The following is a 17661-nucleotide window of genomic DNA, read 5'->3' as shown; positions in this document are numbered from 1 at the left end:
AAAGCTCGGTCATCCAGGTACTGAATTAAATATAGGCATATGATTAAATATATTTTGTTTATTATTATTTACTTGCTTAACCTAACTATAATTATTAAAAGTGTTTATTTTGTCCGCAAACCTCAGATTCGAATTTAGCACCCCAAAACACATAATATGGAATGAAAAAATCAGAACTACCCCAAAACTTTCCTAGCAAAAATACAATTTAACTAAACTACATGTCTAGTAATTCGTACTAATTTGACATTCATCAGTTTAACAGTTTTGACAATTCATTTGCTGAATTTTATGCGAGGAATTGCTAAATGTGACCATTTTAGCCCCGCTGATATCGTTTCTAGAATATGCACATGCGAAGCTGGGATTTATGTTGAACATAAATATAAAAAAAATAAACAATGACAAATAAGAAACCAATTTTTATTTACAAAACCTAAAATGAATATTGAAACAATTTCCTATGAACCTATCAACAACAGTATGTTTTCGAGCCAGTAGGCAGGTAACATTGTGTTAGGACTTAGGATCATCAATGCTATCATCAAATTCATATTCAGTGGCAAATGCTGCGCCAGTAATGCCATCTTCTTATTATTAAGACGAGGATAAACCCCAATTTGTTATTCCATGACTCCCGGTTTACCTAGTTCCAATATAATGACGAAGTGTTAAAAATATGAGATATAGAGCACAATATTTAAAATATCTTAAACCATAAACATTTTAATAAAACGAAATACTTTGGCTGTAATTAATTTACAAACTCACCTCCGAAAAAACTCTATTTCATCGAAATATAAGTATTAACTAGGATAATTATACAATTTATTTGAATAAATTGTTAGTATATCTATATTAAAATCTCTTTCTTCCAAAGATATTTAAAAAAAAACATGAAAAATAGAGAAGATCCGCCCGAGTAGTTACAGTTTTATGCTTAGCTAAAATAAATTTTATTGCAATGCGTATACGCTTGGTCTTTGGTTGTGTGCAAGGTTATCGTTTTTGATTGAGATTAATCCCCGCCTTAGGCCCGATTCGACAAAACTTGAAGTTACACGAGTATAACCATCATGAGAATAATTTTACTCCTTTAATTTACTCTAGGGTATTATCGTTTGCATTTTACCAAGTTACTCAAAGAGTATGAAATAAAATGTTAATTATAGTTCACAATGATACCGACCGTGACAGTTGAACCCTGTTTTGCAACTATTCTCAGTTTACTCTTAGATTAGGAGACAGTTATACTCGAGTAAAATTTTACTCCAGTTTGGTCGAATCCGCCCTTAAGGATGTAACAAAACAATGATAATACTGTAGAGTGTAGGGCGTTTATGCGGCACCGCTCACGGCTCACCTGTATAGAGTTTACACTTTACTGTGACAGTGGCAGCGCTGAAATAGTAACTTATATTATTTGCATTCTGTATAGGCAAATAAATTCATGACTTTGTAGAGCTGCAACTTGCACAATGAGCTCTACATATTCAAGGGACATATTATATACAATATACATCCTAAAGTACATAACATTATCACATTGTTTCGTTCCACCTGGCCTCGTAGAAAGTATTCAACTGTAGAGTTTTCAGACTCATAACGTCGAGGACACGAACTAGGCCAAGTCATCATCGTTCTGCTTCATCATCTCGGCGGCCAGCAGGTTGATGAGGAGCGGCTGCGCGTGGCTGGCCCGGCGCGGCCGCATGTTCCGCAGCAGCGAGGCCACGTACCGCCCGAAGGCGTCGAACTCGTCCCCCTGCGCCAGCCCCCTGATCTCCTGTCGGATCTCCTCCAGTCCCGAGCTGACCTCGTCGCGCCGCGCCACCGTGCCCATCTCCCGCCGCAGCTCCTCCAGGATCCCCCGCTCCCCCCGCTCGCCAAGCACCCCCCGGGGTGGCGCCGCTTCCCCGGCCCCCTGCTCCGCCTGAGCTGCGCCCGGCTCCTTGGAGCTCTGCTCGCCGCCCCACAGAACCTCCTGCTTGATCTCCATAAACGTCGTCGGATCCTGCGTAAGTAATGTTGTACACTGTAAGAGCGTCACCAAAAATAATAAGTACTTAGGTATTAGAGATAGGTATTATTTTTGGTGACGAGTGCAGACTCACCAATTTTTCCTCAGGGTGCTCCTGCTCCATGTCGGAGTCGGCGAAGGACGAGCACGAGGGTTGTTCCACGCTGGACGACTCCGAGATCTGCGAGCAATATTTTGTATTAGAACTATAACTTCCCACTCGTACAATCTCTCTGCTGTTCCCAAATTCCGACGCATACATAAAGGCTCCATTCCACCGCGGCGCACGCTGTGCACGGCCACGCGTACGCTTGGACGTGCACGGATTTATTTCTTTGACTACGTGAGTCAACGTTTCCACTGCAGCACACGCTATACAAACGCGTTGCTTACGACTATGTACATTGTGTCATTGATTTTCACCATAGAGTCTGATATAGATTCGCGATTAAGGTCACAAGATGTTGAGGTACTCCCATTTCGCGTAGTATATCCCACAGATGTTCCCCTTTTACACAGTCAAAGGCTTTTGAGTAGTGAATAAAGCACATTAGGAGTGGGGAGTTAAATTCTCGACATTTCTCAATTATGTGTCTCATATTGACTATTTGCTCTCTCGTCCCTCGGCCTTTAACAAAACCTGCTTGCTCTTTGGGTATTTGCCACTGTAGATATGCTTGTAAGCGATTGTTGATGACGTGAAGGAGTATCTTGCTCGCATGCGATATAAGTGACACTGTACGGTAGTTTTCGCATTTTTTCATTGATCCCTTTTTGTGTATTGGTACTATAAGGGATTCTTTCCAATCTGTGACCCATTTACCAGATCTCCACACCTGATTAGCGGCAACAGATATACACAATCTGTGAAAATTTCAGAAGTATAGCTATAGCGGTTCTTGAGATCCAGCCTGGAGACATATAGACAAACAGACAGACGGACAGACAACGAAGTCTTAGTAAACCCTATTACAAAGACTTCTGAAAAAATCCCATACAAGAAACGTGATTTATTAAATGAAATGCCAATAAAAATGGTCCTATTACTTTTCACGATAAAGTTAATATTTTTAAAGATGTGAATTTTTAAAGGTTCGAAAAATCTCAAATTACTACTTTTGAGTTTCGACCCATGAAAAACATAAAAAAAAATGTCTAAGTAATATATTTTTTTAAATTCTCTTTACAATAGTTAATAATATTGATAATAGAATAATAATAGAGATTTAAAAAAAATCATTGTTTATATCTTTTTTTTATCTTAGCAAAAGTAGACAAAAAATATTTTTATGTATGGGAGCCGCCCTTAAAAATTTACTTTATTTTAATTTTATTATTAATTATTGAAGTAAAAATATAATTAAGGATTTTGTGAAATTTTCAAGTGCCTCGCTGTTACTATTATTGATTACGAGCAAAACAGGCCAAAAAAGTCACGTTTCTTGTATGGGAGCCCCCCTTAAATATTAACTTTATTTTATTTTTAGTATTTGTTGTTATAGCGGCAACAGCAATACACAATCTGTGAAAATTTCAGAAGTCTAGCTATAGCGGTTCTTGAGATACAGCCTGGAGACATATAGACACACAGAGAGACGGACAGACGTAATAGACAGAAGAGATAAATCCACATATCAATGTCAGAAGTGGTACTACCGACAATTTAACCATTCATAAAACCGATTAAAATATCGTATGTGGTACTACCGACATTTTACACATTTGAAAAACCGGTTAAGAACGTTGGATGTGGTCCATCAATTTTAAGTTACCTACGATAAATTAATGTTGATGAAGTTAAGAATCATCTCATAATCAAATTTAAAGCAATAAAACATAAGCTATACTGTTAAAAATATTTAAAAAATATTATAAAGAATAGTAAATACCATTTTCCGCACTAGCGTTAGCTTTAGACATAATATTACCATCAGCATTTTTTGCCTTTTACTATATTTTTCTTAATTTCGTTGAGTACCAAGTTTTAATTGACCGTGCTGATCTTGTAGACATTGAAAATAGCGTCGAAAAGTAAAAAAATATACCTAACTACGGTAGCAAAAAAACAAGTGACAGCGCGACGTCCATTCCCTCCGTTAAGAGGATTCCACACCGCCATTTTTTCCATACAAACGTTGTCCCCTGTTTCCTCCCTGGATAATGCTAGTAGAGTTATAATTTTTTTCCTGAATATCTACGGCCACTAATACAATGTCCCTATGTTTTCTTTTTTTTCATAATTTAATTATTAAATAAGATATGAACGTTCAAAAACCCAAAAAAATGGCCAGATTTTCCACTGTGTTCAAACGTCCAGAAAACAGATTTGGATAGATTATTCAAAAAAAGCAAAACATAGGAACACAGCTCAAGCCTTTTTTTAATCTTTAATGAAAAAAATACTTAAATCGGTTAAGTTTTGGAGAAGGAATCAGGGGACAACGAATCGTTGATTTTCTGGATTTTCTGCAGTTGTCTCTATCGCGTTCTGCGGTATAGGCTTGAGGTAAGGGAGACAGCTATAGATATTACACGTACTTTTTTTTCATTTCTCTAGCCGCTGTGGTATCCTCTTAACACAGTCAGATGTGGCACATCATGCGCTCTTACTCGCTTCCGCATTCCGTTCATAACGTAGATAGTGACTATCCGACATTGTTAGCCGGCTATCTTAGTAATATACGACATTTTGAATGTGGCTATTTCAGAAACTACGCATAATATAGATTTTTTCTTTTCAGCTCATGATAGCCTTGGTTATACTCGTAAATAAAACAAAAATGACGATTTTGCACATCCGACATTGTTAATAGTCATGGGCGGTTTGTTTGTTTGAACGCGCTAATCTCAGGAACTACTGGTCCGATTTGAAAAATTCTTTCAGGGTTAGATAGCCTATTTATCGAGGAAGGCCATAAGCTATATTTTATTATTCTACGACTAATAGGGGCGAAGAAATAGAGGAAAATGTGGAAAAAACGGGGGAAATTGTATAAAATTGCTTATTATCTTAAGATTCTTAAGAACTACTGGAGCAATTTTTATGTTATTTGGTAAACATAAAGAATAGACCACGTTAAGGGACATGAGCTATTTTTTTGCGGAAAAATGTAAATGTTAAAAATTTTGTTTTTTTTTGGACTACATTTAAACGCACTTATTTTACTCATGCTAATAATCCTTATCAAAATAAATAATTTCATCACTAAGTACAGTTTATGTAGATTATATTTGCTCTTTGAATGATTAAAATTGGACGTTTGGTTTAGAAGTTATGGCGAAATTAAAATATTGCGATTTACGCCCGTTTCGAAGTGGGCGCTACCAATGCCACAGAATAGATAACAGTACAAGTACCAATGCAGGGGTGCGCATTGTACACATTGAAAAGGTCTACAGAAAACTTCGCGATGGTATTTTTTTTTTTTATGAAATAAGGGGGCAAACGAGCAAACGGGTCACCTGATGGAAAGCAACTTCCGTCGCCCATGGACACTCGCAGCATCAGAAGAGCTGCAGGTGCGTTACCGGCCTTTTAAGAGGGAATAGGGTAATAGGGGAGGGCAGGGATGGGAAGGGAATAAGGGAGGGTAGGGAAGGGAATAGGGTAGGGGATTGGGCCTCCGGTAAACTCACTCGGCGAAACACAGCGTAAGCGCTGTTTTACGCCGGTTTTCAGTGAGAATGTGGTATTTCTCCGGTCGAGCCAGCCCATTCGTGCCGAAGCAGGGCTCTCCCACGTATAAGTATATCTCTTATGGATATATCCCACAATAACATATTTTTTTGTCATTTACTTTTAACTTCAAATAATGGCTAATTTTCGAAGCGATTTTAACCAATCAAATCAAGCAATCAAGCAGCGCCATCTACTGGCTAACGTAGATACTGCTTAGATCCCATATAAATTCGCGTAAACGTGCTCGATGCGTATGATCGAATAAAACTCGCACTAACCCCTCTGTTATTGAGAAAGGCTATATGCTACATTTTATTACGCTAAGACTAATATGTGCGAAGAAATAGAGGAAAATGTGAAAAAAACGGGGGAAATTATTTGAAAGGGCTTATTTGAACGCGATAATCTCAGGAACTACTTATCCGATTTAAACAATTCTTTCAGTGTTAGATAGCCTAATTATCAAGGAAGGCTATAGGTTATATTTTATCTAGCTAAGACTAATAGGAGCCAAGAAATAGAGGCAAATAAGAAAAAACGGGGGAAATTATTTAAAAAGGCTTATCTCACGAACTGTTTTTCACGAATTTTTTTTGTTATTTGGATCAGATAAGAAGTAGACCACGTGAAGGATCATAGGCTTTTTTTTTGTGGACTAATTATTTTTCTGTGAAATATCTAATTTACGCGGGCGAAGCCGCGCGGAACGTCTATAGATAATAAAATCGTAGGAAAATCAATTCTGTTCATTGAATATTTTTGTACAATAAATAATACTTGGGACGTGATCTACAATGCTAACGCGGACGAAGTCGCGGGCAACAGCTAGTTGTTTAATAATCTTTTTTCTACTCTCAGTTCTCACTTCTCACACTATGGCCGCAATGATGACCAAAAAAATAAAAATAATAGTTATACAGCGTGATGTTACAAGTCGGTAACGTGTGATCGGCACGGCGCTCGGCCAGCTTTCGGAACCGTACGATAATTATCGTACACATACGATAATTTTGTGCGTACGTACGATGTACGATAGCATTTTATTATCGTACGTAGATTATACGATATTTTTTATCATGATGCAAACATATTATATATTTAAACATACTACATATATAGTGAAATCGCATAAGTGTGAGCACTGTGAACGTGCCAGCTTTAGTTAACTGATCTATAGCATGCGTAGCGTGGCCAGCGTTGAGCTACGTGTGCACCATATTCGAGCAAGCTACGTGAGTCGTGCGTAGCGTGTCCGTGGGTTGCAGTGGACACAGTCACATATATTATTTTCTTACAAAGCGAAGCTTGACGCACGTGCGTAGTCTCTCAGTGCGCCGCGGTGGAATGGAGCCCTAATAGTATATGTGTCTTTTCCCTTTGGTTCACCAATTGAAATATTTCAATTAAATGTGTGAATGTTTTGTTATAACTTATAAGTTATTTTTATATGAGACCACGGGCTTAAATACGGACGTAACCTCGTCGTGTGATACAGATTGCGTCGGGACTCGGAAGGAGGGAGGGGGGCAGAAGCCAGAACAGCTCTAAAGTCTAAACATAATATTATTATGTGATATACATTTAGTAATGAATTCACGAAACACTCAGTTGTATAATTGTACTTTAATAATAAAATTCAAATTAAATAATTAAGGGGGGCTCCAATACAAAAAAAAAACACTATTTTCAGCCTATTTTTGCTCTGTGGTACGGCACCCTTCGTGTGCGAGTTCAACTCGCACTTGGCCGATTTTTTTATTTACTTTATTGAACGAGGGATTCTGTCAAATTTTCCGTACAATTGCCTTCTTTCGGGTAATATTGCCAAAGAAAATTTTACGATAAGCAGATAATATATAAATTATTGTCTGCTAGTTGGTTCTAGACTCTAGAGTCCAGAGTATTCTCAATCATGTCCTGATTAAGACGTTTTGTCAGAATGTATTGATATTTCTCTTGCTTAAGATCTTCATACTGTCCGTCTGTCTGTCTGTCTGTGTGTCTCCAGGCTGTATCTCAAGAACCTCTATAGCTAGACTTCTGAAATTTTCACACATTGTGTACCTATATCTGTTGCCACCATAACAACAAATACTAAAAAAATATATGGGGCTATACTTACAACAAACGTGATTGTTTTTTATTTTTCGCTCGATATCAATAACGGCATACATAGGCACTTGAAATATTCACTTTTTTGTATGTTCAACGATTACTCAGCCGTTTATGATCCGATTTTCAAAATTCTTTTTGTGTTGTATAGGGTTTAGTTCGAATTTGGTACCATGTTCACAAAAGTGGTGACCTGATGATTTTCATAATCATTATAGTTCGTCTTTTAGTCAAGTAAAACTAACTTGGCGATGATTCCGCGTCGTCCTTTTTCACCTGGCATATGAAAGACGGGCGTGAGTGTGAAGAGAGAAGGACGATGTTTAATTTTTTGGGTCAGTAGCCCTCTTAAGCAAAACATTTTGTAGACATTAGAGTTTATAGTAAGTATCTGTTTCCTTTGAGCTTTGTTAGCATAATATTTTAAGTATTGTTTGAGCTTTAACAAGTTCGGCTAAGTCCTTAGACAAAAAACGATCACATAATAATTTATAAAACATATCTTGTGAAGAATTTGCCGATTAATTTGATCGTAAACGCTTTCTACGGTCTAATAATATTGTATAATAATAACTCAGATTTTAGTTTTCTCTTGCATGGAGTACTTACAGAAAAACCAGGGTTATCCGTGGTGTTAATATCCGTTTGGCACGATAAAGTCTCAATAGTTAAATCGATTTCATTCGACCCTGAAGCACTAATTAGTTCTACTTGTGTATATTTGTCAACTTTTTTGAGATTACGCAAATTTAAACTCGGCACACAATTTTTCTTCAGTAATTTTCTAACACTGTTTTCCGTTATGTCTTCTTTGCGGAAATGGGCTTCACAAACAGCATGCCAAACATTTTTTTTGTGAAATTCGGGTTTATTTATCAAATCCTCGCGGTCAATTATGCGCAGCCACTGAAGACGTCTGAAATGAAAAGCACGTTTATTACACGACACATTAGGTACCTATATTAAACATTCAAAATCAAATATTGAATTTTTAGTCTATAATATTATAATTATTATACTTACCCTGGAAAACAACATTAAAAACTAACGCCTGTCTCTTAAACTATAATGATATCTGTTGTTATGATTCGAACTTTGCTTTATGTGTTACATATATTATGACATATTCGACTTACAATTAGTCAATTACTTAAAATAAGTACAATTACTTATTACAGTATATTAACTAACTACTTACAGTCAATACTGTAAGTAGTTAGTTAATATAAGTACCAACAATACAGAGAAATCGGCATTACTAAACGTAAACAAAGCAATAGCGGCAAATTAGTTAACGGATCAAAAGTACCTAAAACATTATCTTATTTATACTATGTTCTAGTGGGAAAGTAGACCTACCTACCTACCTACTTCCTTTGTATGATAGAAAACTAATACAATAAAAAAGAAGTAACTAGGTACCTATCTGATCATCAAGTAAAAAATATAATATTATGCTAGAATAAGTGAGTAGTAAGTACTTACCTTTCCTGTTCAACAGGTAATTTAAAGAAAGACAATTCTGGAATTGTTGCATTAGTATTAAAACACCCAAACACACAGCAATATTTATTATTATTATTCCTGCGATTACGATCGGACATTTTTGATTCGTTTAGCCGCGGCGCGGCGTGGCGCGGGCGTGCATTGTAAAGTGCTAGCCCCGACTGTTACTCTGCGAAAACACTCCGAGAATCGAGATCCGTGTGGCGAGTTGGCGACGCATTGATACTATGGCGCACACATACAAGCCGCGCGCGGTGCGGCGCGACGTTGCCGCTTCGCTGTGCTTGTTGGTGCGACGTTGCCAGACTTCGGCACAATGTTTACATGTGCCGTGTGCGTGCGACTATATAATACGTTATACGACGTATTAAGAGGATACACGAGGGGCTAGAGATATGAAAAAAAAGTACGTGTAATCGAAATTGCGTAGTGTCACAATTTAATTGGATAACATCATCGTGTACAGTCTGTCAAGAAAGTGAAGAAATTAAAAAGTGGCAACATCGCGTCGTAGTGTCATCACACAATATTATAACGAAGAAGTCTTTTATGGGAACCTCAGCCCTACATTGTCAATAATATTAATAACTGTACCTGCCGTGTTGGTGAAAACCTGCTCAGTGTATCTGTTTCCGGGTCCGTAAGTAGCTGCAAGTAATAACAAAAATAAATGAAACAATACATATTATAATATTATAAGAAACTAGATAACTTCAGCAACTCCGTTTCGCCAATATTCGTTTAACAGTAATTATAATAACTGTTAAACGAATATTTTTAACAGTAATATTATTAACTTGTGAGAGCCGTAAATATTTCCGGGGAATAGTAGCCTTTTTAGTTTTTAGGTTTTTAGGCACTCAAGCTAACAGACAATTAATTTGAGAGTTAACAGACAGACATGCACACTCGCAAGTATAATGCGAGTATTAATGCAACGAGACTCACATTTTTTGGAATGACACATGGATACAAACGACGGAGCCCCTTTGGTGTGATCATAAAATCTTGTTCATCAAAATGGGCGCTGCAGACCGTGCTGAACGGTGTTGGGTTCCAGTCGCTATCCCCTCTGGCTTTCCGAATCATTAAAATCCAGCTGTCCTTCAATCTTTTGTTTCTAGGAAACCTACAACACAGCGAGCGCTACGTATACTGCGTATACACATCTATATAGAAAGTGGCAGCACAGCAGCTTTACTTTTGTCCTATATATTAATTAATTACATGTAAGTAATATATTAAAAGCGAACACAGAAAAATCACTTACACGTGGTAGGTGATTCCTTGGGGCTTCTTGACTTTACTGATGTAGTTTTTGCAACATTTCACCACGCAGGACGGCATTTCAGAAATCGGCGAAACCGGCGCGGCTGCCCGAGCTATACTGGCGGCGTTTGTCGGACCTAGTGCGTCAGTGTGTACTGCCGAGTGCCGACTGCATTACATGTGAGTGTGTGGGACTGCGTGAGTTGTGTCTACGTAATGCGCAACGTACGAAATACGACTAAGTACATAATATTTTAAACAATTTAATATTGTGATGTTACGTCCGTATTTTTGTTAGCTCCATGAATACCTACAGTCTACACAACTTATAAATTATAATATTCCGCGCTCAGACCAAATAAAAAGTGACGATTGTGAATTAAACTGCGGCCGGTTTAATACACTTAATATAGGCGAAAAATGGCGACCGTATCACCATAATTGACAATATTCTGAATATAATAATTAAGTTACGTATTACATTAAAGTTAAAACACACATTTAAAAACATAACGTGCTATATACCTCATTTACTTCATGAAATACATTCTGTTTTTGCAGTGTGTAGACGACCTTGGGGTACGCGTTCTTTTTTATCCGTCGTAGCCCTTTCTTGGTGGTGTAGAAGTCATCATCGTGGAAGTGCATGGAGCAGATGACGGTGCGGGAGCCGGGGAGCCAGGTGGGGTCATTGCGGCTCACGCGGATCACATCGACCCACTTGTCCAGCTGCTGCATGTGTTGGTGGCGAGACGGAAATCTAAAAAATTACTATGTTAAAGCACAAATCAATAGGCGTAATAGTTTTTCCGTAAAGTGTATGACAAAATGTACAGATTGTGGGATCTACTAGGGCTCGCTTAGCTCGTCCTGATAAATAATACGTAGAGTGGTGTGTCTGTTTTAGTCTGGCACGTTTGAAAAGTCCTTCGACAGATAAAGACAGCGGTTTTTATATACCTAGATATACTGCAGTGAAGTAGGTAACAAACAAGATAGTTTTTAGATTGCTGTTGTTAGTTATTAGTATTAAGTACTTATTAATACTTTGACGAGTTGTTACAACGTACTTTGCTGAGTTGTCGTTTTTCGATGAATTTACCCAACGGTTGCACCGTACAAAATGGATAAATCCGTCAAAGTCGAAGGCAACCTAGTGGTTCCCGACCGATCGATGTCAACTCACATGTGAAACGTGACTCCATCTTGCTTTTTATTTTTAGAGGATTGACTAGCACATTTTTTTACGACGCAGTTTACCATTTCAGAAAAAAATTAATGCTACATTTTTATTTAATTAGTCCCAGGTTAAAAAGCGCGACCGATGCCGCGAGTGCTCGTAGACGACTGTTGAGGCGAGGCGTAGATTGATGTGTGCGTGACGTAGCGTAATTTATACGGCGAGGCGTAGTATTGATCGGGCGCGTAGTTTCATGTGTGCGTGACACACTACAAAGTAAAGCGATCACAGTGGTTCGCAGAATTCTGTCTTCACTTTTTATTTGGTCTGAGGTTTTCGTTTTAATTAGTACTGCAGTTACTTTTGGGAGTAATGCGAACTTGCGAACTAAAAATAACTCCATACTCCATAGACTGCAATATGTAATTGAAGAACGTGCATAATATTTATAATATGTATTTATATGTCTTAAGCGGGCCACTAATCACTATGAAATATGAATTACAAACGTCATCTTAACTTACACGATAACACTGGGTACACAGCATCAACTCCGCGGGCCGGGGCTCCTGCAGGAGGGGATCGGACGGTCCGTTGGACTTGATCAGTTGATGGGGACGGTAACTCTTTCCGCAACGACTGCACGTCTGCATTACCATCCTTCTCTCTCGTGCTCGAAGCCGGCATTTTTCGTTTCTCACCGCGCGCTCCTCGGGAGTTTCGCCTTTCCGTCTGTCCTGAGCGTGGATCCTGTCGATGTAGTGCCTGAAGAACCTGTCCTGCAGCGGCTCGTTGAGGAGTTGATGGAACCTCCAGTCCCGTCGTTTCTGCAGGCGCGTTTCCCTCTCGACCGCGGTTTCGTTGGCCCGTTTTACCCTCCACCGACGTCGTCGAAGAGCCGAGGCGTGCGCGGGGGGCATGTCGTTTCCGTAAAACTAAGCTCGAGCTCCTGCAGACGAGGTTTTAAAGACGCGGTAGACTATAATATGCTACACACGGTAAGCTGAGCTACCGCGACCGAACTTCGGTGAAATAGTGTCATAACCCCTAATTCGGCGAGCTATCTTCATACAAACGCGCGACGTCTTGACCCTTAATTCGGTGACGACCCTCACCCGGCGATGTCTTGAGGTCGAAAGTCGAACATTCGGGGTGGGAAATGGAATAAATTGAAATGGCCATGGAAATGATACACAGGACGTACGAAGACAAGGACTGTTTTTTGAGCCAGTCATAATATTATGGATTAACTTTAGTAACAAATCATGGACATTACATGGGCAAGCGCCCCAGCGTCACGACTCACGACTCACTAGTTCCCCCATACAAAAGTGAAAAAAAAAAGATCTTTTAGCGCTGATACTTTCACAGTGACACTCTTAGTAATTAGTAGTTAAGTACATACCTCATAAGTCATACGGAACGAAAAGTTTAGACAGAGTTCTACCAACAACAAACTATGCCTATTTTTATGTACGTAGTGCATGACGCTACCACAGTATAGCAATATTAGTATCATATTGCTATACTGTGACGCTACTGCCTTTTTCAATCCGAATATTTTTTGCGACTCACCTAATATAGGTAAGTATTTGATATTTATTCGGGCGGATCTGCGAGCAATAGCTTCATACTCAGTTCCAATATATTATTATACTCTAAATGTAATCAATTGAAGCTCTTCTAAATTTAAGTGGCGCTGAATTTCTTAAGTACGTGACGTAAATGAATTGCATGATGCTGTGCATCAAACAGCTAAGGGACAATTTATACTAGCGCAGAGGCGAAGCGAATTCCCAGAAACTGAACACAGAAAATTCAACCTTAACTCCAGAGCGTAATGCCGGCGCCAGCCACAGACAAATGTTTGAACAAAGACTTTTAAGACTTTGCTCACACATTTGAACACTTGTATGTTTTACCTGCCACTGCCAGACATGTTTCACAGACATTTTCACTTCACAGTTGTTGCAAGAACGACAAACAAGATGGACGACGGATTGGTGGACGCGATATACTTATATTATTTGAGTGCTTTTAAAAAAATTAAGTAAACGTCCGAGAAGAAGGCGTGAGCAACAGCAGCAACTTGTAGCAACTCTACAAATTCAAGGACACACTTGTCCATTTCGAAAATTCAAAAATTCAGTCCATTTCGAATATCTGGGACGTGTTTACGCGCATAGACACAGACAACCGTTCTGCTCAACACTGTTTGGCAAATGGAGTTTGCGCAAGTGTGGCAGGCTACGCAAACATTTGAACACAGAAAACTTTGAACGCTTTAATGTGCGCTAATAAACCTACTCCGCATGGCAAAGTGCAAATCTTTGTTCAAACTTTGAACACATATTCAAAGTATCGTGCCACACATAGCAATCAAATAAGTGTTCAAACAAGTGAAGCTATGTCTGGCGCCTGCTTTACGCATATATTACTTCTGCGAGGCCAATCAGCGTTGGTCGGACTACTTGGATTTGCCACTTACGACTACGAGTATATTGTGTGCTCGCTAACGCGTGCGTGCGTGATATTCTATTGCCTTGACATTTTTTTTTAATGAAATAAGGGGGCAAACGAGCAAACGGATCACCTGATGGAAAGCAACTTCCGTCGCCCATGGACACTCGCAGCATCAAAAGAGCTGCAGGTGCGTTGCCGGCCTTCTAAGGGGTAATAGGGGAGGGTAGGGAAGGGAATAGGGGAGGGTACGGAAGGAAATAGGGGAGGGTAGGGAAAGGAAAAGGGTAGGGGATTGGGCCTCCGGTAAACTCACTTACTCGGCGAAACACAGCGGAAGCGCTGTTTCACGCCGGTTTTCTGTGAGGACGTGGTATCTCTCCGGTCGAGCCGGCCCATTCGTGCCGAAGCATGGTTCTCCCACGTCAAAACATACGGTACAAGTCTTTGTATATTACATCCATGGACACATAATTTACATAATATAATACACAGATATACTAAAATATATACGTCACAATATTACCTATTATTATGTAATCAGTCTCTTATTTTTTGGGTACAGTAGGTAGGTACATAATACACTGTATAGTTTGTGAATTTGTATGAAGTTTGTATGGTACGTTACCGCTAAGTAAGTCGCGATTCACGCGCGACCGCGATGAAATTTTCGACAGAATTAACAAGTAAGTAGGTACCTTAAAAATTACTGCAGGTATAATCTGGCTTAATCTGGTTTACACACTGAAGTTCGGTCGCGCAATTTTATATTATTTGTTAACAAACTGTTACAAACTTCCACTCCGTTCCAAAGCCGGGACGCTACTGAAGTGAAGTTAGCAGAGGGCAATGCGCACCGCCTGTTGACAACTTCACTCTGTTTATTTTAGCTTTTTAAAAGCTTTTATTTAAATTCCTCTGTAGTCTGTATACAGAGAAAGCTAAATAAAAGCTTTGCAACATAATATGTTTGTTCGGGTGGAATGTTTGAACTTAATTTTGAAGTACTTAATTCATATTTAATCGATTGAGCTGAAAGTTTGTAAGTATAGGTAGGTAGGTACCTACACGTTCAGTTTGGATGATTTATGTGATAACACGATAATATGGTATGTGTAATGTCATAATGTGACATCAGTATAAATAAGTAAGTACTTATTTATACTGATGTCACATTACACATACCATATTATCGTGTTATCACTTATATCATCCAAACTGAACGTGTAGGTACCTACCTACCTATACTTAGTACTTACCTATTAAAAATAAGGAGAAGTGTCATTTTAAGCATTGTATGATTGTTTGCCCGGAAGTCACCCTATAGTCTGTAAAAAAGTAAAGAAATTAAAAAGTGGCAACATCGTAGCGTCATATCTTTTAGATTAATGAAAAAAAAAAAATCGGCCAAGTGCGAGTCGGACTCGCGCACTAAGGGTTCCGTACCATTATAGAGCAAAATTAGGCCAAAAATAATTGTTTTTTGTATGGGAACCCCCTTAATTTTTTATTTTATTTTTATATTATTATTAAATAATAAAATACACATGATATATCTAAGGACTTTGAGAAAAAGTAGTTCAAGTACCTATCTGTTGCCATTATTGATATAAAGCAAAAAAGGACAAAAAAATCACGTTACTTGTATGGGAGCCCCCCTTAAATATTAATATCATTTTGTTTTTAGTATTTTTTGTTATAGCGGCAACAGATAAACATAATCTGAAAAAATTCAACTCTTTAGCTATTACCGTTCTTGAGTTACAGCCTGGAGACAGACAGACAGACGGTCATACAGACGGACAGACAGACGGACAGACAGACGGACAGACAGACGGACAGACATCGAAGTCTCAGTAATAAGGTCCCGTTTTTACCCTTCGGGTACGGAACCCTAAAAAAAGGGATGACACTACGATGTTGCCACTTTTTAATTTCTTCACTTTCTTGACAGACTATAATTAATACACTTTTATTAATAATAATAATTTTAAAATAAATCCTACTAAATAGGAATAAGTACTTACTTAATATAATAAATAATATAACCACACAGATTCTGACCGGTCACGGCGGATTCGCCTTCTACTTGAACAGACTCAAGCTGAAGGAGGATCCGTCGTGCCTGTGTCAGCCCGGAGTTGAGGAGACGGTTCCTCACCTTCTACTCGAGTGCCCAATTTTTGCTAGCAATGGCTACGATATTGAGCAGAAACTTTTTTTTTTGCATTTAAAGTACATTGGTTACTTTAAGTACCTACGAAAAATAAAGTATACAGTACTAGCTGTTGCCCGCGACTTCGTCCGCGTGGACTTCAGTTTAAAGCGCGCGATGTCAACAAAATTGGTGTCAAAAGCTTTTATAAAAAAACCCTGGTCAATCATTAAATAATTAAATCAATACAGCTGTGCAGTGTGCACACAATAAGTATTTCATTTTTTATATTAAACTTTATATTTTATGCCAAATTTTAAAGCTTATTTAACCCCCCAATTACACAATTTTACCCATAAACTATTTATCATTGATAGGTTTAAGGTTACGTCACTGCACAGATAAAGTACTGAGTTATTTAATACCGTAGAATAGATATAACAATCGAAAAAAATCAAAACTTAAATGTAAGATGATACCACCTCTTATAGAAAGACTTTTAAGCAAGCGTCAGCGCGATGTAGAAGACGCACGGTGCCATCTATTATGAATTTTTGGAACTAACTTAATTTGAACAAATTTACGCATTTTCACCCCCTTACAAACCTTTTTTCCAGTAAAAAAGTAGCCTATGTCCTTTCTCAGGCTTTAGACTATCTGTATACAAAATTTCATTACAATCGGTTCGGTAGTTTTGGCGTTTGGCGTGAAAGCGAGACTGACAAACAGACAGACAGACAGAGATACTTTCACATTTATAATATTAGTATAGATTATGTGCACACTGCACAGCTGTTTTTGGTTATTTTGATTAATTAAGGGCCGCGCTACACCGGAATGGCAGCAGCGAGGCGAGCCCTTTCAGCGCTGCCATTCCGGTGTAGCGCGGCCCTAAGAGGGGTACCACTTACCAGGGTTTTAAAAAGTTTTTAAATTTGACACAAATTTTGTTGACACCGCGCGCTATAAACTAAAGTCCACGCGGACGAAGTCGCTGGCAACAGCTAGTTATGAATAAAAACAATATAATATAATAAAGTAGGTATGATTAGTTCTGTTACAATAATGAAGTAAAAATTAAAACGCCATCTGTTTTCATATATTAGAATTAAAATGTTGATTGCATTGATATGTTTTCTGGATGGAATATAGGCCAACACGGTACACTCGAACTCCTTGATTTTAGAGCGCCTTCTGTTGTCAATTTGTCAGATATATTAGAAATGCAGTAGGAGTTCTATAAGATAAGATATATTGATTATTATTATTATACCAAGTGA

At 38.4% G+C, this 17661-nt stretch overlaps 1 protein-coding gene across 1 annotated transcript; it reads right to left on the bottom strand.

Moving 5' to 3' along the window:
• Nucleotides 1-1276: 1276 nt before the first annotated feature.
• LOC121735623 lies at nucleotides 1277-11920 on the bottom strand. Its single transcript, XM_042126518.1, has 7 exons — nucleotides 11773-11920; nucleotides 11101-11346; nucleotides 10588-10755; nucleotides 10266-10446; nucleotides 9912-9965; nucleotides 2115-2201; nucleotides 1277-2014 (listed from the first exon to the last, which is right to left on the bottom strand). The coding sequence occupies exons 1-7, from the start codon at nucleotides 11847-11849 to the stop codon at nucleotides 1622-1624; spliced, it is 1206 nt and encodes a 401-aa protein (XP_041982452.1). The 5' UTR covers nucleotides 11850-11920; the 3' UTR covers nucleotides 1277-1621.
• Between the last annotated feature and the right edge of the window lie 5741 nt (nucleotides 11921-17661).

Source organism: Aricia agestis, chromosome 17 (assembly GCF_905147365.1).
Source record: "Aricia agestis chromosome 17, ilAriAges1.1, whole genome shotgun sequence".
In the NCBI taxonomy this organism is placed as follows: Eukaryota; Metazoa; Arthropoda; class Insecta; order Lepidoptera; family Lycaenidae; genus Aricia; species Aricia agestis.
The sequence above is the reverse complement of the archived record's forward strand: the minus strand, read 5'-3'. Positions and strand labels throughout refer to the sequence as shown.